This window comes from Aspergillus luchuensis, chromosome 4 (genome assembly GCF_016861625.1).
Source record: "Aspergillus luchuensis IFO 4308 DNA, chromosome 4, nearly complete sequence".
NCBI classification, from domain to species: domain Eukaryota; kingdom Fungi; phylum Ascomycota; class Eurotiomycetes; order Eurotiales; family Aspergillaceae; genus Aspergillus; species Aspergillus luchuensis.
The window spans coordinates 135,823-157,635 of record NC_054852.1 but is presented as its reverse complement, the minus strand read 5'-3'; the positions used below and the strand labels follow the sequence as shown (position 1 = coordinate 157,635).

Sequence of the window (21,813 nt, the reverse complement as noted above, 5' to 3'; positions counted from 1 at the left end):
TCACTGACAGAATTTGATGAGGGTGATGGATCTACGGTTGGGCCCCTTCGACCCATGTCCTAGAACAAGTACTCCGTCTCTTGTGAGTATGTGCCTCACACGATAGTCAGTGGGTAGCCAAAGTATCCTCTTGCCTTGTAGAATGACCCATTCGCGATTTTCCACGCGCAACTCTAATCCGGACTCGGGCTTGAGAGGAGCACTGTGGTACAACGGCGGTAGATCATATACCCCCTGACTAGTCTCCACAGACTGTCCATCACTAGAGAATACAAGCTTAGAGAAGGGTTTTTGCGTGTCGATAGTGTGCTGTAGGGTGCCAGTAGCAGGATCCCAGATCCTAACTATGCGGTCCGACCCAGTGGCTAGCCAACGTCCATCTGCAGAAAAGGCCACCAATCTACAGCCCCACGAAGGGTGCTTGAGTATATGCAGTAAGGTACCTGTGGCCGGGTCCCAGAGTCGAACTGTTTTATCGTCGGAACCAGACGCCAGCCATCGACCATCTGGTGAAAATATAACTGTATAAACACCCCGTTCATGTCCCTCTAGGGTATGCTGCAGAGACCCCGTGACCGGATCCCAGATCTTGATGATGCCATCGGTAGAGGAAGAAGCCAACTGTCGCACATCCGGCGAGAACGACAGCGAAAAGACGGAACGCCTATGACCTTCGAGCGTATGGTGCAGTGCATCGTGTGCCGATCCCCATAACTTGGTCTCTAGCTCCCAGATTTTGACGGTATCTCCACTCCCGCCAGATGCTAGCCATCTTCCATCTGGGGAGAAGGCCATAGAACTTACCAAGCCATGGCTTTCAGCAGTATACTGCCGTTCCCCAAACGATGGCCTACAGGGAGGGGTATTCAGGTCCCAGAGTTTAATAGTCGCATCGTAGGCTCCCGAAGCCAGCCGCTGCTTATCGGGTGAGATGCTCACGCCGTGAACTTCACCGCTATGGCCCTCCAACATATGTCGTAGAGTATTAGTGGACACGTCCCACACCTTTACACTGCAGTTCGTGCTTGTCGATGAATAACACGCCAGGAGTCGCCCATCTTGTGAGAAGTTCAGCGCTGCGGCGCGATCTTGCATTACCCCAAGGGTCTGCTGCACAGTCCCGGTTGCTATGTCCCAGAACATGACCGCGCCATTCGAGACTGCTAGTCGTCCATCTGGAGAGAAGGCTAGGTGACTAACCGCTCTAACCGTTTTGTATGTATCCTGCAACGCTCCACTTGCTGTATTCCAAATCTTTACGGTTTTGTCCCAAGAGCCGGTTGCCAAACACTGACCGTCTGGCGAAAAGGCTACCGAGTAAACCCAGTCCTCATGCCCCCTCAAAGTCTGATGTGTGCAGCTCGTTAGATCCCAAATCTTGGCGGTGTGGTCGTAAGAGCCTGATGCCACCCTGCAACCGTCTGGTGAGAAGCACACCGAGTATACATAGTGCTCATGACCCTTCAACGTCTGATGCGTGCTAGTCGTCAGGTCCCAGACTCTGACAGAACGGTCCCAGGATCCAGAAACTAGCTTTCGGCCATCTGGCGAAAAGGCTATTGAGATGACCGAGTCATCGTGGCCTTCGAGGGTCTGTTGCAGAGTACTGGTAGCCGCGTCCCATATCTTAATAGTGTTATCCTCAGAGCCAGATGCCAGCCATTTGCCGTCCCTTGAAAAGGTTACCGCCCGAACAACAAAGCGTTTGTGGCCCTCAATTGTTTCCAGTTCCGCGTTCCAGGTGTCTTCTACCTCTGGTAGCCTGCTTATCCATCTAGGCATCTCATATGCTCTCCTGATAATTGACTGTGATGGGGCGAAAATCAGCCCTGAGCAGTACAGCTGGAGTGGTGCTATATCAGCTATACTTCGACACTTTAACATGAAGCGGAGGGCATCGTAAAGGAAGCTGGATATTGCAGATCCTTCCTGTTTCTATATTTGTCAGCTACTGTAGAAGGTGTCTCTCTCCAACACTTACCCCAGTGAGCTTTCGTAACATTTCGATATTTCCCACAATTTCAGATGCGTAACCAAGGACACACATTACTTCAGCCCAGTGGAGGAAGTGTGCCTGGATAAAGGAATGGGTCTCCTCCAAAATTGACGATACATTATTGCCATGTGCTAGATGCAATGTCCAGTATCTGCAGGAGTATTCGAGTTCCGGCGGTATATTGTCACGGATGACGTTTGCGGAGATATCATACCGCTCGAATCCTTCGTATGGCAGACTGCATATATTCTTCCTGAGCTTGCGTTGCATAACCTCAAGGCACCTTTTTGCAAGTCGCTGGTGCGTCTGTCCCCCGTCTATCCAAAATTCTGTTTTCTCCCGAGTTTCCGGGTCAAGAAGAAAGTCCCGAAACGACAGGTGGAAGAGTCCCACTGGCATGGTATCCCTATCCGGTATATTTAGCACTGCATGCAGTCGGCGCAGTCGGATGTTTATCACTCTCGGTGGAATACCGAGAATCTCTGAGAGACAGGCTACTGAGAGGGGTGACTCGAGGATCACGATTGTGCCCACCACTTCGCGAAATTCATCCACGATCATCTGTTTCCGCTTCCCGTTATGAGTCGATAGTCTCTGTAGCACCGGGAGATAAGTTCCGTCCAATTTTGACTCTTCATTTTGAAATTCTAGGATCTCACACAGACTTTGTACGGGATCGAGGTCATGGTCTTGAAACACACGACATACTGTTGCGGCAAAAATGAATAATGGGACTGACATTTTGACCAGTTCCTGGAAGTTACCGTCACCAGGCCAATCCGGGGGTAGTGACCGAGACTTTCGAATCATGTCCAATTTGTGTCTGAAGAACAATGATATATCATGCTCAATCACTGGCTTAGGAATCTTATGGAGAACAAGATCCCGGTGGCTGCTTTTGACAGTGTCCTCCTGAAAGCCGAGCTGTATTGGTAGTTCCGGGCGGCTGGTGATGAAAGCCCGTAACTGGACAGATTTTGACTCCTGAATACGAGGAAAGAGCTGCAGCAGAAGACTTATATCTTGCTCTTCTTCGCATTCATCCAGTGCGTCTACCACGATCACGAATCTCCTCGATTTCTGGCCATCCTCCAGTTCACCTAAGGGCTCGAGAAGAAGCTTTTCGAACTGAATCCTGAAACCGCGCCTTGATATGTCTGGATCATCCTCGATAGCCTCCGAGACGCCAACTGCGAGATCGGGGATTGCGGCAATGAGTTGTCTCACAATTGTCGAAACAAATCTCTTCGCATGCCCGCGGTCACCCTCCCCCCTTTTGAAAAAGTATGTCGCTCCAAGCTGCCCCTTGTCTCTGAGACGTTGGGCCAACGAACGTGAAATTGTCGATTTTCCAGTCCCTGCCATCCCATTTAACCAGAAGATGCAGGGCCCATCTGAGCTACATCCCCACTCACTGACTTGCTGGAGAAGATCCTCCCTTGTGCCGGGAAGACACTCCTCCTCGTGCTGGTTTTGATATGAGTCAAATGAAGCTCCTTCGGCATCCGGTAGGTTATAGAGATCGAATTTCCGGTGCAGGTTCTTCAGCAATACGATAAACTCGTCTATCCGGCTGAGCAGCTCTTCGGCCTTTGCTTGACTCTGTAAATGCTCATCATGCCTAACCCATTGGCGCAGCCTTGCCTCGTCGCCTCTTATTGTTGCTTCAATTTCTTTGAGTGGGTGGTTTGTCACTGGCAAAAGGCTCTCCAGTAACCTCTCGCCCACATTGGCCCGCTGCATCCGGTACACTTGCGCTGTATAGCGTAGGATGCCTTTGTAGACTTGGATGATGGCGATCTCAACCTTGTCCTGTGTTTCATAACGGCTATCGTGATAGTGCTCCTTTTCAATAAAAGCACAACGTGTTAGGACGTCTGTCAAGAATTCAGCCGATTGAAACTGAGCCTTGCGTATTTGATGATGGTTATAAGTTATCTATCGATGGATTTAATTAGCATTCGAAATCTGTAAGCCTCCGACAAGTCACATACGGTCAATCCGAGCAAGACAATTCCCCAAGCAATGGATGCAGTGCCAGTTTGATCGCCACTCACGAGCACGCCCGCGATTCCCCTAAACGACAGTGTAGCATTCAGGATTTTGTGTGCAATATCACGAACGTTGATGGCGTCTTTATCTGCTCCCTTCCTAATCTTCAGCCCTCCCTTCTGATACTCCTCATACTGCTTCTTCGTCGCCTCGATAACATCATCCACTACCTCCAAAGTCCTGCTACGGTGAAGAGACGGTCGTTCAACTTCTCGAGTGCCCGCAAGCACCCCTTTGTCGGCTGGACTCAAATCCTCATAAGCTATCTGCCATAAGTCTGCCCCTTTCACCTCCGCTATTTGTTGCGTTGTGGCGGGTGATTGTTCAGTATTTTGAGCGCCATAGGCCTCATTGAAGACCACGGGAGAGACCGCGGATGAAGGTTTACCATCCTCTTTGCCCTTAAATCTCCGCCAAATGCTCTTAGAGTAGCGTTTCATTGGTGATTTCGTGTCCCAAGTTGGTTTGATATTTGCTTATTGTGAATTGTGAGAAGTCCGCGGTTCACTATGTGGGAGAATGTCCAGATTCATTGTATTTGAACACACGGGGAAGGGTGAGCCTTGAGCTGCGCAGCCTCATTACGCGCCGAGATAGCGCGCGGCTGAGTAGCGGGGTAATCGGCCATTATCCCTGTTCAAAAAAGATCGAATTAGAAGCGACGATGAAGCTATATCGGAAGCTATTGGCCAACTTGCCAGGTTAAAAAATAGCTTGCTTGTCTATCCTCTTCTTGAGGCCATGCTGCAAAGCCAAACGTCCGATTCGCACCATGTTTGTTAGGTGAACTCATGTGCTATTCTGCCACCCCGCAGGTCCCCGGGTCTCCGTGATAATTAGAATCAATTAGTGGAGCAATCTGTCCCAATCCCCTTTTGCCTCAAAGCCCTTGCAATGCATCTCGGGGATTGTTAGTTTACGCTGGTAGGGCTAGTGGGTAATACTAGATGTTGTGAATGATCATTCCGACTCGCGAGCGAATGGACCATCCCACATCTAGACGCTTGTCAATCACCAGAGTTGGAAGTTGACATGGTAAGAACCAGAATGCTGGCGTAGCGTTTTTGAACGGTACATGGTTTTGAAATTGCCCATGATGGATACCGTCATACAATATTGGTGGCTGAGAGCATCTGGTGACGTGTCGGGCTGGACTGACCTCCCTCATCAATGGCTTATCCAGGATCCTTGCGCAATCCTTGAATTCTTTCGGTTAGCATAAACTTCTTCCAAGTTATAGATCGAGTTCTGAGAATGGCATTTCTCAGCCCACGCGCTAAAGACATGGCATCGAGTTGGAGCCTTAGGCAGATAACGAATTTGAAGCTCACGGCAGTGCGTAGATTCTGCCGCCGGGCGGGTGCTTCATACTTTGTACGCTCGGATGCAACTAGTGTGCATGCATCATCATCATCATCAGGAATAGCCAGCCTTTATTGGGCGCATGGCATGCGGAAGGACTGCAAAACTAAAGCCCTCAGTCAGTTGTGACAGTATGTGCAATCAAAGCTGAGAAGCTTTCTCGAAACGAATTACAGAAAAGATGGAAACAAAGAAGATCAGCTGCCGGCCTTGGCGAAGACTACTTAGGAAAACCACGCTTCCTGTTGTCTATCTAACAACAATGAGGCATTTTCTATTTCACAGACACATGCTCTGCTCACGTCTATAAGGTCTTTATCGTCAAATGAGGAAAGACTAGGGACCACCGATAGAATATGGCGACCGTTATAACTACTAGCCGTACTGGCGGTCGGACACCTTCCTTTTTAGGAGCTGCACGGTCGTCGGACATGCAGCGAAATCTGTTAACGCCTTCGATGTCATATCTAAATACACTGCTGCGAGATACTTTTGCTTGTACCGGGGGGTCGCAGGACAGATTACTCCACCCTGATGATCACCTTGATAAATCTGGCCACCTGGAAATCTGCAAGACGCATCCCGCTCCACATCATGCCGTGCTTGAGCCTACTGTGTAGTAACTCTTAAACGTCCTGCATAACATGGGAGATAGCAGCAAGGATTTTAAGGGGGGAAACGCATACGAAATCTACTCCGTATTACACAGAGTATCTACATGTTCAAGTCGTTCCGTTATGTTGAGAGCTTGGGCGCTCCGATGGGACTTGACAATCTGCATGCTTACAGAAAGCAAGGGATCATGGCTATGCAACTTACCAGGAGCTTCACTGACGGACGGGATGATTATGGATATTTTCCCCGACCGCTGCCCGCACAGTCTGACACTGCTTATGAAACAGACTGGATCCAACCCACTCATGCTAATCATGCTATCATCTCACAACAAGTGAGGACATACTCGCGATCGCCCCCTTTCCCCCCGGGTGACTGGTTGTCGGAGCAATTGAGGCTGTCCGGTTGGAATCGCCACAATGGCCTTGCCTCGAGTGATTCCCGCACAACAGTATCCAATTCCCTCCACCTCTACGTCAGAATAGGATTTACCAAATTGGCATAGCCATCTCGCAAGTGCTATTCACGCACTTCTTGGCCGTATGATTATATTATTGCCCTTCCAACTACGATAGAATATGCGATGACGGCATGAAGAGTGGCGGTGTAAGATGTTGGGGCTTCGGGGCAATTGCATTTTTGCCGGTCTCGGACTGCACCAGCCACAGCCTCCTGATTGGCACACCGCTCCCATTATTTTCCGTCGGGTGGATAATGTGCGGAGTTGGAGCGAGTCTGCATTCGAGCGATTCTGGATGGAGCCCATCGGAACTTTGTGCTCAGTACCCAATATTTGGCCAGCTTCAACCAATTGAATTGCTTCAGCGGCTCCGAAACGGCCGTCGTCCGGTAATTTAATTCGCCCATGTTGCTGCTGCAGATCTCTCCCAAGTTCAACGCCCTATTCAATGCCGATCCTCCCGTTTGCCTTCGCCCATTTCGCATCAATCCTGCGATATGAATGCGATAAGAAGTCCTGGCGGAGGCGACCGCTTGTCTACTTGAGACCACCGACAAAGATTATGGCACCACCCTCTTACGATATCACACCGAACGGCCTGAGATAATGGCATCATCGTTGGGAATTGGGGCGAAACCCCCACTGCGGCCATTAGGCAAATAACACCTCACCTTTGCGGTGAGGGTTTGAAGTCAAAGGGTAAAGTCTACCCCTGAGCTGGTTGGGTGGATCCGATTACCATTACCTATCTAGCGCTAGATAGCTCCTTTCAGTTTCGTCTTCTCTGCAGGTAGTGTGGCTGTGCCGCTGCTACTCTCACGGCATTATAGCAGCGCCCCAATCGAGAGCTGCTGTGTAAATAAACGACAGACAGGCCTTCGTTTCCTTCCCACTGAGAGTACCACATGTCAGATATAACCCTAGGGAGCGGGCAATCGTGCCAGTGAAGCGATTGTGCGAAGACAGCTAGTCTCGGTTAAGATAGGTGAGAAAGCTGAGCGTCAGACGGGTAGAAGCTACGGAGTACTGGGAGACACTATTGGGGTTATGCTCGCTTCCTTTGTCTGAGAACAGCGCCTCATGCCGACGGAGGACAGTAGAGCAATGGACCAAGTGGCTGATGCGGTGGGGCAGTGGCCATTCACAAGTCCCGTCATCTCGCCCAAAATCGATATAGCAGCACTACTGCGACTAGTAGAACTCAGTAGGCGATGATAGTTGAGTGGGATTCTCGCGTATTGGCCATACGAATGGCTGCCGAAACCCACCATCACCGGGCAACCAAAACACTGGCAGCCACCCAAGGCTCAGATAGGATTTCACTGGAGCTTGTTGCGACTTAGCTTCCGCATCACGCCCAATCATCGCTTGACAAGAAATCCAGTCCACTCCAGTCGGTGCCCCCACCATCCACCCACTGAATCCTCAGTGATCCAGTATACCATGCGCTGCCCCTCCATTACCTCTTTGGGGGGCCCCAACAAGCCCCTCACGACTCCAATTAGACCGAGATCTCAGTCGACCACGACGATGATATCATTTACCCCTCCATCAGGGGAGGACAGGGACCCAGAGGGTAGCCATCTCAACCTATATCAACCCCTTCTCCTCCCCCCTGGTAGCTCTTCTCTTTCCCCATTCACAAACATTCTATCCTATTCCTCCACACCTCACTACTACACTTTCAGCAATCATGGGTTGGTTCGGTGAGTAACACCATGAGATGAACCTCGGTCTTGTCTACCAGCCCTTCTAGCTGACACGCGGTATCTCAACTTTACAGACAGAGACAGCTTCGAGGGTCAGTCCCACGAGGAGCTCCGCAACTTTGAGCCCGGCACCGAGGTCACCGAGGAGCACAAGGCCAAGTTCAGCCACGAGCTCATTGGCGGTGCCGCTGCCTACGAGGCCATGAAGGCCTACGAGGAGCACCAGGAGAAGAACGGTTCGTTCGATCTTTTGTCTTTCCCCATTTGATACAGAATACTAATATCCTCTCAGGCAAGCCCGACAACCACGCCCAGGCCAAGGAGATCCTCGCCGGTCTTGCTGGTGCCTTCATCGACCGCGAGGTTGAGACCAAGGGTCTTGACTTCGTCGACCGTGAGAAGGCCAAGTACCACGCTCGCCAGCAGCTCGAGCAGGCCTCCGCCCAGGACTTCTAAGCGATTGGAATATGAGTTGGACGCACCTATCTGTTTATGATGTACGGTAGTGTGTATGACATGAAATAGAATATACCACAATGAACAACCAACAACACACTTTTTTCCATTGTAGGACAATATGCATGCGTAGATTTCAATGTCAGTACGAGTAGATAGCATCCTCCATGAGGGGTACTCTGCAACGTGGCAGTCGACGATCACAAGCTAGCATTCCACTGCAGAAGCACAGAGGGGCATCAGTGGCTTAACACGGGCTGCAACCCGTCGTCATCGACTGCTGCATCTCACCAAACTGGGGAATATCCTTAGACAACAGAACCAGCGTATCACTAATTATTATGCACCTTCAGGTCAATGGTAGTTGTCTTTAGGTAACCCTTGTACAATATCCCTGTCGGTATCCCTGCTTCTTCTTCTAGGGTCTTTGTTTTTCCGGATATGTAGTTCCGACGAGGACCGCCGCGATTGGATTCGCAGTGCCGGTAGCACTAAGTAACACTAGCACCGACCGCGCCATTCCGACAACATCTGGCTCATTCGTCTGCTGTGGCTGCGGATGGCCAAAGAAAGAAGGAGGGGTAGTAGACACTGCAGATCGAGTCTGGGATACTGTGAGAATGTTGCAAAAAATGTTTTCTCATGATGAATAGTAATCGCAGCCTAAGCTATTATGAGCTCCCACCATCAATTGCATATATTAATGGAGTGGTTGTTGTTCATTCTGCTAACCGAGAGTATATATTTCATGTAGCTGTTCAAATGAACCGAACTGAATTTTAGGAGAGTCCATTAGGTAGTAGTAGACCGTTATTGATCACAAGAGCAAATCTTCCATCATACTCCCTGGAAGTATCAGATCCCTCCAGAAACCTGGGCAACAGTTACAGCCAATGCCCCGTACAACTACTCAGCAAACCAAAGAGCAGATGCCTAATAACAACACGCGCTGGAACCGCGGCTGCAAAAGGAGCTCCATTCTGCCATCACGTGTTCTACCGCTCCGCTGACCGCTTTGAGCGGCAGAACCTAGCGAACCTCGCTCGAAAAACGTCGGATTTAAGCGGATTTAAGAGTTTCCAGTTCCCAGACACTCACCCTGAATTCTGTATAAAATTTGACCGCCTTTGTTGACAAGTCGGCAGAAACTGAGCTCTGACCGCTTACCACACCGCTTAAGACGGCAGAACCTAGCGAACCTGGTCGAAAAAATCGCGGATTTAAGCGGATTTAAGCTTTTACAGTCTCAGAATGCTCACCCTGGATTCTGTGAAGTTTTTGACCGCTTTTATCGCGAGGGGGCAGAATATGGTCGGCGCCTGCACCTGATACTGTGTAGCCATAATTTGTCTACAGCTACTCTCTCGGTTTATTTTTAGATGGCTATATTACAATATGAGCTGATTCACTAACTCTCTACTTGTTTTTTCTCACATTTTTGGAGGTCTGATAAGCATGGGCCTTCTCCTATTTCTACCATATTCTCCCGAGGCAGTATTGATCAATGACGGTCGGCATTCACGAGACACCTTAAGCACCCTACATGGGTGACAGTGCCCCTGAAGAGGATGTATGTAGGTTGCGTTATGGCGAGTATCGGTTATCTACAATCGCATTTCGAATTCATATAAATGTTCAAGCATCTAGGCAGACCTGGCCCTTCTTCACTTCGATTGACTCGCGGCGAGCTCATCCAACCCCTGGCCAGTGCTCATCATGCGATCCTACTCAACATTAGCAATAACACATAACACCCTCAGTAGAGTAGGACAAACTCACAGCCAACCACCCCGGCACCCATTGAGAAACAAACTTCACCACACCACTGTTCGGCCCGCGCCAGAGCATGCCATTTCCTGTTGTACCCAGTACATCAGGCAGAATCAAATCCGCCAGTTCCTGTGCCGAGCATCCCTTAGGACTAGCCTCACCCGACGCCCAGCGGGAGATGGTCTGCGCGATAGCTGCATACCGCGAGCTTGGTGGGAGGGTAAATGTGGGCTCGTTTGCGTGGAAGGGCGTCGTGACGGTGCCGATCATGAGCGTGGTCACGGATACGCCTAGTGGCGCGAGTTCGAGTCGAAGAGTCTCGGAGAGATTGCTCAGGGCGGATTTCGAGGATGAGTAGATGCCTGTATCACGTTGTTAATGTGACACTGCATGGCGACCGCGGGAAGGAGATTGATGTACCGATCCATGGCGTGGGGACTACAGCACCCACGCTGCTTATGTTGACGACGCGTCCTCCGCGGGATAACAGCAATGGTGCTACGGCTTGTATAAGGCGCAACGGTCCCCAGATATTGGTCTCGTAGACCTGCTGGGCCTGGGCGAGGTCGATGTCCAGCAGCGGCATGGTGTAACCGGAGCCAGCATTGTTTATGAGTATATCGAGGCCTGCTCCGTGATGCTCGACGGCCTGGACTGCAGCAGCTACGGATTCCGATGAGGTGACGTCGAGCTGGAGAGGGGTTACATTGGACAGAGTGGTGAGAGACGATGGAATCTTGAAAGGTGAGCGCGCAGTGGCGAAGACGTGGTGGCCTTGATTGGCGAGGGCCTCGGCCAGGGCCGATCCGATGCCGTTGGCGGAGCAGCCGGTGATCAGGACGGTCTTAAGGGGTGCCATGGTGGCTCAAGCTCGTACTTTCTTGAGCGGAGTAACGCTCGGTGGGCTGGCTTTAAATGTCCCCGATGGACAACCGGGGCAGAGCCTGGATCCCTCGGATATATCTTAGTCTGTGATGGCCAGGCAGTAGTGTATGCGATCGTCCAGTCCAGCTGGGTTCTGACAGGTTGGATGAGAAGCTATTCTATTCTAGGAAGTCCTAAAGATGGCCCAGGATGGGCATCCCTGTTTGAGGCTGTATCTCGGCTCCTGTTTCTTTGTTTCCCCCCCCCTATCGTGAGTAGGTTCCAATCAATACTGGCGACTGATGTCAAGTTATGGTCTCTATACTGTGATTATCTCATAGCACGCATGAGGCTGAACCATACTATCTTAAATAAGAGTTGGTACTTAACTAACTAGCAGGACGATCTAGCTTAATCAGCAACCCTTGTTACTGCCGCAAACTGCCAACTGCAGCTCGCTTCAGGGCCTAACCGACCGTTCTTTGTACTTCAGGCTGCTAACACTTTAGCTTGACACCCCATTGGGCATCGAGCAGCCAGCACGCAGACAGACCCACTGCCCGTTCAGGGTCATGGTGGTGCCGCCTTATATAGCATGTTGCATGTTGCCAACATGCCGTTCGCAACAGCAAAGTAAGGGCATTTCCGGCTGACAGACCCCGGTAAGGGATAAACTCTAGAGCAGTTTCGTCACATACCTTTCGAACGTAGATCTCCCTGGTAAAGATCACTAGCACCAAAATGTGACTCGGCTGGCAACAGGTTCTGGATATTTGCATGTTACACACTCAGTATGTAGGGAGTGAGTGAGAATAGATATGACGTTACACATAAGAAAATTGAAGCATACAAATAAGTAGTTCAGACCTCCCTTGAAGTTCTGCATTCCTCATCAATCATAAGACGAGGATATACTCCCTCGAATCAGACACCATGACCAGGTAGCGCTATGAAAATTGAGTTTATGGAAACCCGGCACTAATACCTCATGTCCCAGCATCATAGAACGTATCCGTGCCAACCAGCCCATTAGCCTCACTGAAGCCAAGGCCTACTTCGACGAGAGACCCCCTGTCCAACCAAGCTTCATGCTAGGCGAATGGAAAGGTCTTCCTGTTCTGACGGGCAACAAGCTCGTGGAGATCCTTGAGACAGTTAAATGGGCTGGCAAGGATTTCCACGGAGTCGACCATGTTGATCCCATGGTGTGTCTTGACGATAAAGGTTGTCGGTTCCCCAACCCCAACTGGGGTGGCGCGAGGGTATGTTTTCCTTTCCACTTGTTGTAGTATTGACGGCTGATTGTCAAGATTCGTGAGGTCAAATATAATGACGTTGTGTCTGCCGCGATGGTCTATAATGAACGGCCTGTTATTGACTATTTTCGCTATGTTGACGAGAGTACCGTCATTGGGGTGATGGATAGCCCCGAACATGATACTTTGAGCCAGGATGGAGACCGTTTGTATTTTGTCTTGGAGCGGATCAAGTGAAGGATAGTACATTCCATAGAATTTGTCGCTGAAGCCTGCTGGTGATCTGACTCAGAGTGATTGACCTTGTACTCTGGGATGGTAGTTCTATTTGGTACACATCAAGGACTATCTCTATCTCTATCGCGCTAGGTATCCACTCGCTTGAATGAAGCGGTCTATAAACTTTATCCCATGTAGCAGTCAGACCCCTTCCTACTCCGTCCGTAGATTTGATCGTGGCCCCTATAGCGAGAGTAAGTATGACCATATAATGCGAGTAAGTATGAACCAAAGAGCTGTGAAGACAACAAACCACTATTTCATCTGCGAAAGCACACCAATTCTTGTTTCATTTCTTTGTTTCCTTGTTACTAGTCGCTAACTACTAGATCCAAACATTATATCTCCAGGGCAAGATCCGGAAATGCTTGCTTCGTGCGACCAGGCAGCGTCCTGAGGTACTGGCCCCACTCATCACGACACTGACTGCAGAGTTCCACGCCGCCGAAGCAATGGGCCCTCTGTGCGCCATATGCCTTGCGGTATACACACTGGGTACAATGCTGGCTGTCGGCTTCCAGCCATTCCGCTAAACCCGGGAACATGAGATCATCACTCCGGGAAAGAATCATCTGATAGTGCTTAATATCGAGGAACGTGGCTGGACCCGCGTCCAAGCGAGTCCAAAGCTTGAAGTTCTGCCGAGTTTCGTTGATGATATCCTCAGACTCCGTCTTACCAATGGTAAGCCCCTCTTCGACAAACCGATATCGCCGCATCGTCATGAGAATTGGCCCACCAACGTTGCGGAGGAAGTTGGTGACGATTGCATGTCCGGGCACGTCTGCCATTGCTACATCCAATGCCCATAGGACTTGACGCACTCCTTGAAATGCACTGATGCGCTCATCTTCCGGCATGTAGGCAAAGGTGCTATTTGTCTCGCCTTCTGACTGATGCTTGAAAAAGGCTACCGCGTCATACATGGTAGCTCCTATCTCGCATAGAATGTCATACTGCGTGTCTGTGTACCATATGTCCAGGAGGTCATTACAGGCGAGACCTGCAGCAATCGTGAAGCGGGCTAAGGCGTCACAATCCCGCATCCGAAACCATTGTTGTGGTGAGCTGACGAGGGCGTTCACGTACCGACGGAACATCTCACTGTTGGAACGCCTGTGGCTTGTCTTCTCGGATGTGACTAGAAGGAAAGACTTGAATTCAAGAACCATGGCCTGATGCCCTGGTGTATCATGGAAGAGTTCGTGTAAGAGACTATCGAGATTATAGGCAAGGACTCGGGGACCGTCAATCACGTCCACCAGATCCCCTCGGAACTCGCTGATGACGCCGATAGTCATAAGACGCATGAAAGCGACATAGCGCTTCCAATTACTGTATTGTGGTATCACACATCGGGTGTATTCCCAAGCACATGCCAGGATTTCAACCTTCACCTCTCTTGGTAGATCGATGTCATCCAAGTCATGGGCTATGTCGCTTGGATAGAACCATTTGTTCTGAATGGCCATGCTTCCTGTCATGAAAGAAATGTTATCGCGAGATTGGCAAACAATATAGAACTGAGGAGACTTTTGAAAATTGCAATTTTACGCACCATCAACCGGTTTAAAAAGATTGGCATTCGATGACGTACATACGAACACTATCGTTTTCCTTCTCTTTTTGTTATCAGACATCCTCGCTTTCGCACGTGCTGCACGATCCCGTGCGTTCCTGTGCAACCGATGGAATTCCAGACCACTTTCCATGAGTTGGGATTGTCTGGAAGATCGGCGGAAGTTGCATTGTGTATGGTCATTGCTATCCCATCTGAACATATTGTGACTGGCTCATAAGAAGTACTTAGTTAGTAGTGGCGTGTTATCGGCCATACCAGCTTTTGATCAGATGGTACTAAAAGTATATCGACCGGAATGACCCACATAGGTACGGAAGCATCAGCCTTCTTCTATAATGAATGCATTGCAGTCTTGTGCAAGCCGGCTGACTCGGTCAGAAAATAACGCACTCGAAAGTTTGGACCAAAGGGTCCAAGGAGACCGAAGTCAGTATGGAGCATTATAACTCAAAATCCAAAGCCCTTCATTGGTCTTGGAATGGTCGCTGGATCACTAAACTGTATGCGCAAATGCAGCTTGTTAGCTATGATGAAATCCATTAAATTCTAGAACTTTTTTGGAAAGACCAAGAAGGTCGTCTCCATCTGAATATATCCTCGATGGAATTCAGCTCAGCTGTATTCGTGAATATCTCAACTATACCTTAGTACTTAGTAGGCACCCGAGTGGTCACTTAGGAATCAATGACCTGTCCAGATTGGACGATGCTATTATTGTGAACAAAACTTTCAGTCTGAGAGCTCAGTTTCGTAAGAAGGCATATGTGGTCTCAATACTGAGTGTACAACAACCAATCAGGACAGGGTGATTATCTGAAACTCAGATAATGTGCTTTGGATTAAACATTTACATCATCCATGAGGGTTAGGGTAAGCGTCTCGTTCACGAGATCAAGCTTTGGACATTTCAATCAGCATGGGCCTCTAGACCAATGGTAAGCGGCCTGGAACTTTCCTCGGGGACATCCGAGCTTCTTCTAGCGGCCTTCAAACATAAGCGAGGCTGGCGAGGCTGGCGAGGCTGAGACCTCGAAATGCCCAAGCATGGCCTCAAACAATCTGTCTGAGCCCCGCGCGTTACGGTCTAGCCGATCGCACGGGGACATGGCCGCCATAGCTTCGGGCACCGTGCATCCGCATCGGTCAAAGGTTTGATTTGGGAAAGGCTCAGCCTCATTGAATCAGGCTATAAGCAGGACACCGATCGGGCCTTCGTTGTGAGAATTTCAGACTCCTGAAAAGCCAGCATCTCCTTGACAGCCCCGCGTGTGACCATTGCCATCTTTGAACTCAAGCATGATCAAAGACTTGTTGCCAGACCGAACGCGTTTATGGCGTTGGCTGTCACTTCAGACGAAAACCTATCAGTATCTTCACCACAGCTCTCGAACGGCGGAAGGCATTGAACTGGGACCTGTACACCATGCCAGCACTAGCGAGATCACCAGCTGTACTCAGGACCGCGAACATTTCGTGTGGTCAAACCCCTCCCTTTCGTCTCTCAAGCTCTCTACACACCATGACAGCAAGAGAAGATGGGTACGGGGAGTACTGATATGTACATACGCTGCATTTGGTGTTCTATTAGTAAATATCATACTGACCATTGTGGCGGCGGCCGTGTCGGTCGCGGGTCATGGCCAGCGGACGATGAGCTCGGCCACCATCTACAAGGGCAGTTGCGACCGAACAAAGGCGTGGACGACGGGTCTGCATCTGCTGATTAACGTCCTCAGCACAATCGTTCTCGGGGCCAGTAGTTACTGTATGCAGTGCTTAACTGCGCCTTCGCGTGCCGATGTTGACCGCGCCCATGGGAAGCGTGTGTGGCTGGACATCGGGGTCGCCAGCGTGCGGAATCTGGCATGGGCGGATTGGCCTCGACTCACCTTGTGGCTGGTACTTCTTGTAACCTCTTTACCCATTCACTTGATGTATGCCATTATCCATCCTCGAAGGAGTTGGGCCTAACGACGAAGCTTTAGATACAACTCCGCCGTGTTTTTCGCCTTGGGCACAAGGCAGTACGACGTCCTGCTGGCCTCGGCTGATTTTGATTTCAATCGCCCGCCGGCGAATTATACCTCCTCGTACGAGGAGTGTTTTGAGCCAAACACTGCGATGAATATGTCCACTTTCTATGCGAATCTTCCGACCTTCGAAAATTTGACCAAAGAGGAATGTGTCCGCACGTACGCAATGGATTTCCCGACAGACCTGGGCACCCTGATCTTGGTGACCAGTAACCACACCACTTCCAACGAACATCTGCAATGGGTTGAATTAGGAACCTCAGTCACGGACGGTTGGGATGCTAGACAGCCCAGCTATGACTGGCTCTGCGATCAGTTTGGGCTTTCCTCCTCCTGCACCCCGTCGAAGCTCCCTCTTAACCAATGGGTCGCCTCGCCCCTCGTGTCCTGGGGTGGTCCAGTGGTCAAAGCCACCATCGAGGTTCCCAGTGGTTTGATTACAGTCGACGGGACGGACGACTCAGGTCCTGGGAGACACCGATGACTGGAGTCAAGATCTGACGAGGGATCTTCAAACCCTTCTACTGGAGCTTAGTAGGTACCCATCAGAGCATGCCTTGCAGCAGTACCTGGATAATTCCACCCATTGGCTCAACAATACGTGGGCTCGGGCTGTAAGCCTCGTACCGGTCGCGGGCGAGGCAAAATGTGCTGCCGATCCCTTAAGGCCGAACGACGCGGGACCATGGTACCCAGTCGAATATTGCTTGAGTCGGAAGGTCACCGAGCAATGTGAGCTGCAGTTCAGCCCGGCGATTTGCTTGGTGGTAATTCTCTGCAATATGTTAAAGGTTCTGTGTATGTCACTAACAGCCTGGAGCAATCGGACGGACATCTTCCTGACTGTTGGAGATGCTGTGGCATCGTTTCTGAGTAGACCTGATCCATCCACTGAGCGGATGGGCCTGGTATCCCGATCGAATTTGTTCCGTGGACCACAGCCCTGGCCGTCTCTCCGGAGGGACTATTTGCAACTCGCGGTGAAGGATGCATCGCGACCCCCAGCTTGGGAAACCCTTCCGCCTCGCCAGCGATGGATGCGAGCCTTGCCTACCAGCCAGTGGATAGTGACCATTGGCGTGTACGTGCTGACAACTTTTTGCGCTTGTGTCAACTCTCACTGACGCATATAGGTGCCTTACCCTTCTTGGTGTTGGTGGTTATTATCTGTCACAGGCTATTTATGCCCTGCAAGAAGAAGAACACCCCTGGACCTTCAGTGCGCTGTGGCAGCTGGGGTTCGGCTCGGCCACGCCATATACAATCATCTTTTCCCCTGTCTCGTCAAACGTCATTCACATGTCTCTTCTTGCCAACACCCCCCAGATTTTCATCTCGGTCGGTTACTTCCTGTACAACAACCTCCTGACGCACATGCTTTTGGTTGCAGAATATGACGACTACGCGCGCCAGCGGAAGCCACTCCGCGTGTCCTGGCCCCAGGGATCCCAACGATCGTCTTACTATCTCAGTCTTCCGTATCGCTACAGCATTCCCCTTATGGTTGCCTCAATGCTCCTGCATTGGCTGGTGTCTGGTAGTTTATATTATGTCCAAATCAATTATATTGACCCGCTTGGGAAGGATTTGGTTTCAGATCAGCTCATTACCTGCGGATATGGGCCGATCGCCATTGTGTTCGCGCTTATTCTTGGGGGAGTGATGACGTGTACTGTAGTGGGTCTAGGTATGAGACGTTTCGCATCACAAATGCCCATTGCAGGTAGCTGCAGCGCAGCAATCAGCGCTGCATGTCATCCAACAGAGGGTGAGGAGCATGCTCTGAAGCCGATCATGTGGGGTGAGATTCCGGTGGCCGCAGTGCAGCCGGAAGATGAAGACGATGTGGACGAAATTATCTGTGACCACGAGCTGGAAGACAGGAGGGATGGGAATGGTAACTATTCGCCGTTGAGAAAAGACACGGCTGGCCAGGAGGGTGTTTATGGCCATTGCAGTTTCACCTCGGGGGAAGTGATCACTCCAAACCCATCAAGACTGTATATTTAGACCTACACATAATTGTCAAGCACGTTCCAGATCCATTTATCTATCCACCACTGAGCCTTTTATGTTCGTGCAACCATAAGGATGGACTGCGAGGAGGCTCTTGTAGAGAACGAGGACAAAGACAGGACTCAGTTGCAGTCGCAACGCCTACAGCTCGCAAATCCATCACTAGTGCATCCTTTAGAGGACATGACGTTATTTGTCTGTAGCAGTGTGCAAATTGACGAGGAAAGAGTGACCGTTGTGATGCGGGGATCAAGTTCCTCCAGATCCCGCTTTGCTTACTTGTTTGTTCGTCATTTTGACTCTCGATACTCATCACTGCCATCTATGAAGAAGACTGGCCCAGAAACATCCTCTAAGTTGAGCTCGACACGCAAGGGAAATTTGACTTTATCGGCAATCACAACTGACCCAATGTGCAACCAAACCACCAGCTTGCCAGGGGTCAAAACCCTGAGAATACGGGAATTACCCATGGCTGATTACTCGATGAAATGAATTGCTGCTGGAGCACGCACTGAGATTATTTCGCAGCTAATTTACAAATGACCACAAATCACAGTTCTTAACGGGAAGCCAGTATCTCAAGCACTGAATTTCTCTCGATTTGCCTCCACCCACTCATGTAATCGTGTCGCCGGCCGGCCAAGATACTTTTCAATATTGCCAACTGCAGGACCATACCGGGGGCTGTCCATGAAGGACTGACCATTCGCAGCATTCCGGCAAAACCCGAGCACCGATCGTGCGATGGGCTCGGGCAGCCCGGACTCATTCACCAAGCTGTCCAAGGCTTCATTCTCATCCACCTCAGTTACATTGACCTCCTTGCCAAGAACTTTGCCAATAGTCTTGACAGCATCCCCGACGCCCATCTTCTCCGCGCCGACCAGATTCACGTACGGCTCGTTCAACGACAGATCAGTTTCCTGGGCCCTGCGGGCCAGAATCGTGCCGCAAACGCCTCCAATATCTTCCGGAGAGATCCAGTCAAAAGCTGCAGCTGGCCAAGCGAGCTTCACATGTCCGGTCTGAATGGGAGCTTTCCACCAAAGCGTGTTACTCGCGTAAAAGGCCGGCCGAACTGCTACATAACCATGCGCACCGAAGACCTCTTGCAGGGAGATCTCAGCCTGCGCATGCACATAGGCGATGTGATCCTCGGGCGGCACATTGCGAACATCTCCCTGGATACCGAAGCTGCTCAGCAGCACGACAAATTCGATTCCTGCCTCTTTGAGAGCGGTGAAACTCGCTCGCATGTGGTCAGATGAAGTCAGGTCGGTGTAGATGAAGGCGTGCTTGGCTTTGCTCTGAGCTACCGCAGTGGAGATAGTGTCTGGCTGCGAGAAATCGGCCTGTACCCTTTCAAACCCTCCCTCGCGTTCCTTCCCTGCACTGAGTCCGGGAATGGATTTCGTGGGGTTGCGCATGGCGAGATACACCGTGGTTCCTAGTTGCTGGGCGGTGCGCGCGGCGGCCGAGCCGACCGCGCCTGTTGGACCAAAGACGATAACGGGAGCCATGTTGGTATAGATGAGTGACAATTAATTTGTCTATGTTTTCTCCCATATATAATGGTTGTCGTCGACAGTGGGTCGTGATTGCGAATTTGTCAGCCTCGGTCTCGGACCCACGGCAAACCGAAGAAGCGAACCGAGATGTGATGTAGTGATGTCATGTTGCTCCATCTATCGTATCAGTCAAATGGTCTCTACTGTATAGTGGAAAGGACGAGAGTGAAGAACAGTTATGTGTTTGCCTGAAAGAGAAGCAATGTAAAATATAGTAAAACAAGCAATGCCATTATATCCCATACTACCATCACAGCACTTTTCAACCCTATTAAACCCAAGCAAACAACATAATCCCAAATACCAAATGAACAAACCAATCACGCTCTCAACTTCATCATCAACAGACCCAAAACCCCCGAAACAGCTCCAAGTTTCACCCAACTCTTCCAACTGCACCCATTGCTACCACTACCATGCAGTCATTCCCACGCCAACCACTCCTCCACCATAGCCTCAAAATCCGGCTTATACAACCACCCCAACTCAAACCCCTTCTCTTCCTCCTCCTCCTCCTTCTCCTCTCCAGCAGTAACAGCCTTCGGCATCCTCCTCTTATCAATCTGCGCATTCAGTGCCAACACCCTATCAACCCTCTCCTGTCTCCCCCTCTGCCAAACCTTCAACCCCCTCTCCAACCCGCCCTTCTGTCCCTCACATCTCGCCAAAACCAACGCATACGTAAACACATCCTCAAACGCCTGATTAATCCCCTGTCCGGCAGACGGCGGAATCGCATGCGCCGCATCACCCAGAATAACCACTCGGCAATGCTCCGAACTCCACTTCTCCAACTTGGGGACCATATAAAACGGCCACAGGTTGATCTTCTCCGCAGAAATGTTCGAAACAGCCCGCTGCACTATCTCGGGGAACTCGTCCGCCCCTTCACGCAGGAACTCGACGCACCAGTCCTTGTCGTTCATCAGCTTGGTCCATCCCTCCCGGTCGAGTTGGGCGGATCGCTTCTGCCGTCCGATGAGCACCTCGGAGCCGTCGCGGAGCTGAGGCGCGATGACAAACGCCCCGTGGGTTTTGTTCATGATTGTTACGGGGATGTTGTATCCCTCAGGGATGGCCAGTTGGGATGTAGGCACCGCGGCGGTGACGGCCATGGCGTTCATGAATTTGGGTTCGAGGTCCGGGTACAGATATTTGCGGACTTTGGAGTGGATGCCGTCGGCGCCGACGAGACAGGTGGCGGTGGAGGTGGTCCCGTCTTCGAATTCCCAGGTTATGTTGGATTCGGTCTCCGTGATGACTCGGCTGAATTTCTTGTGGTAGTGGATCGGGATTCCGGCTTCGGAGACCATCGCGGAGAGTTCCCGGATCAGCACGTGTCGGTAGATGCGCATCCCGCTGTAGCCGTATTTGGCGGCGTTGCCGAACTCGTATGTGTCGAGGGGAGTGTCGGCCGGAGAGCGGAAGTAGAGGTTGTCGAAGGAGTAGGCTTCCGGGCGGATTCGGTTGTAGACGCCGAGGGTGTCGAGGATGCGGAGGGCGTTGGGGGAGAGCATGATGGCTCCGCCGATGTTGAGCGGAGCGGAACGTGCCTCGTAGATGGTGCAGGGGATGCGTTGTTGGTGTAGGGAGAGGGCCAGGGCCAGGCCGGAGAGGCCGGCGCCGATGATGGCGACGTGGGTGGACATAGTGTAGATGGTGTAGTGTAATAGATGAATATGCTGCGGGTGTGTAAATATGCAGAGGTGTGGAAATGTGTAGATGTGCTTGCTATGCGATGCTGTGATGTGATGCTGTGCTGTGCTGTCTGATGATCTCAAACTACAGCGGG

At 50.8% G+C, this 21,813-nt stretch overlaps 9 protein-coding genes across 9 annotated transcripts; 4 read left to right on the top strand and 5 right to left on the bottom strand.

Moving 5' to 3' along the window:
* AKAW2_40062S (uncharacterized protein) lies at positions 1-4,488 on the bottom strand (the record flags this gene model as incomplete). Its single annotated transcript, XM_041688352.1, has 3 exons — positions 1-1,935; positions 1,982-3,934; positions 3,991-4,488. The coding sequence occupies 3 exons, from the start codon at positions 4,486-4,488 to the stop codon at positions 1-3; spliced, it is 4,386 nt and encodes a 1,461-aa protein (XP_041542145.1).
* Positions 4,489-8,178: 3,690 nt separating this feature from the next.
* Positions 8,179-8,650, top strand: AKAW2_40061A (DUF3759 domain-containing protein; the record flags this gene model as incomplete). The annotated part of the gene is made up of 3 exons (XM_041688351.1): positions 8,179-8,191; positions 8,269-8,430; positions 8,487-8,650. 3 exons carry the CDS (start codon positions 8,179-8,181, stop codon positions 8,648-8,650), a joined length of 339 nt encoding a protein of 112 aa, XP_041542144.1.
* Positions 8,651-10,314: 1,664 nt separating this feature from the next.
* Positions 10,315-11,279, bottom strand: AKAW2_40060S (SDR family oxidoreductase; the record flags this gene model as incomplete). The annotated part of the gene is made up of 3 exons (XM_041688350.1): positions 10,315-10,374; positions 10,430-10,782; positions 10,841-11,279. The coding sequence occupies 3 exons, from the start codon at positions 11,277-11,279 to the stop codon at positions 10,315-10,317; spliced, it is 852 nt and encodes a 283-aa protein (XP_041542143.1).
* Positions 11,280-12,217: 938 nt separating this feature from the next.
* On the top strand, positions 12,218-12,777 carry AKAW2_40059A (DUF4334 domain-containing protein; the record flags this gene model as incomplete). The annotated part of the gene is made up of 3 exons (XM_041688349.1): positions 12,218-12,225; positions 12,282-12,546; positions 12,595-12,777. 3 exons carry the CDS (start codon positions 12,218-12,220, stop codon positions 12,775-12,777), a joined length of 456 nt encoding a protein of 151 aa, XP_041542142.1.
* Positions 12,778-13,157: 380 nt separating this feature from the next.
* On the bottom strand, positions 13,158-14,600 carry AKAW2_40058S (uncharacterized protein; the record flags this gene model as incomplete). The annotated part of the gene is made up of 2 exons (XM_041688348.1): positions 13,158-14,296; positions 14,378-14,600. 2 exons carry the CDS (start codon positions 14,598-14,600, stop codon positions 13,158-13,160), a joined length of 1,362 nt encoding a protein of 453 aa, XP_041542141.1.
* Positions 14,601-15,697: 1,097 nt separating this feature from the next.
* Positions 15,698-16,918, top strand: AKAW2_40057A (uncharacterized protein; the record flags this gene model as incomplete). The annotated part of the gene is made up of 2 exons (XM_041688347.1): positions 15,698-16,335; positions 16,387-16,918. 2 exons carry the CDS (start codon positions 15,698-15,700, stop codon positions 16,916-16,918), a joined length of 1,170 nt encoding a protein of 389 aa, XP_041542140.1.
* Positions 16,919-17,216: 298 nt separating this feature from the next.
* On the top strand, positions 17,217-18,444 carry AKAW2_40056A (uncharacterized protein; the record flags this gene model as incomplete). Its single annotated transcript, XM_041688345.1, has 2 exons — positions 17,217-17,515; positions 17,568-18,444. 2 exons carry the CDS (start codon positions 17,217-17,219, stop codon positions 18,442-18,444), a joined length of 1,176 nt encoding a protein of 391 aa, XP_041542139.1.
* Positions 18,445-19,031: 587 nt separating this feature from the next.
* On the bottom strand, positions 19,032-19,973 carry AKAW2_40055S (NmrA-like family protein; the record flags this gene model as incomplete). The annotated part of the gene is made up of 1 exon (XM_041688344.1): positions 19,032-19,973. The coding sequence occupies one exon, from the start codon at positions 19,971-19,973 to the stop codon at positions 19,032-19,034; it is 942 nt and encodes a 313-aa protein (XP_041542138.1).
* Positions 19,974-20,443: 470 nt separating this feature from the next.
* AKAW2_40054S (uncharacterized protein) lies at positions 20,444-21,670 on the bottom strand (the record flags this gene model as incomplete). Its single annotated transcript, XM_041688343.1, has 1 exon — positions 20,444-21,670. One exon carries the CDS (start codon positions 21,668-21,670, stop codon positions 20,444-20,446), a length of 1,227 nt encoding a protein of 408 aa, XP_041542137.1.
* Between the last annotated feature and the right edge of the window lie 143 nt (positions 21,671-21,813).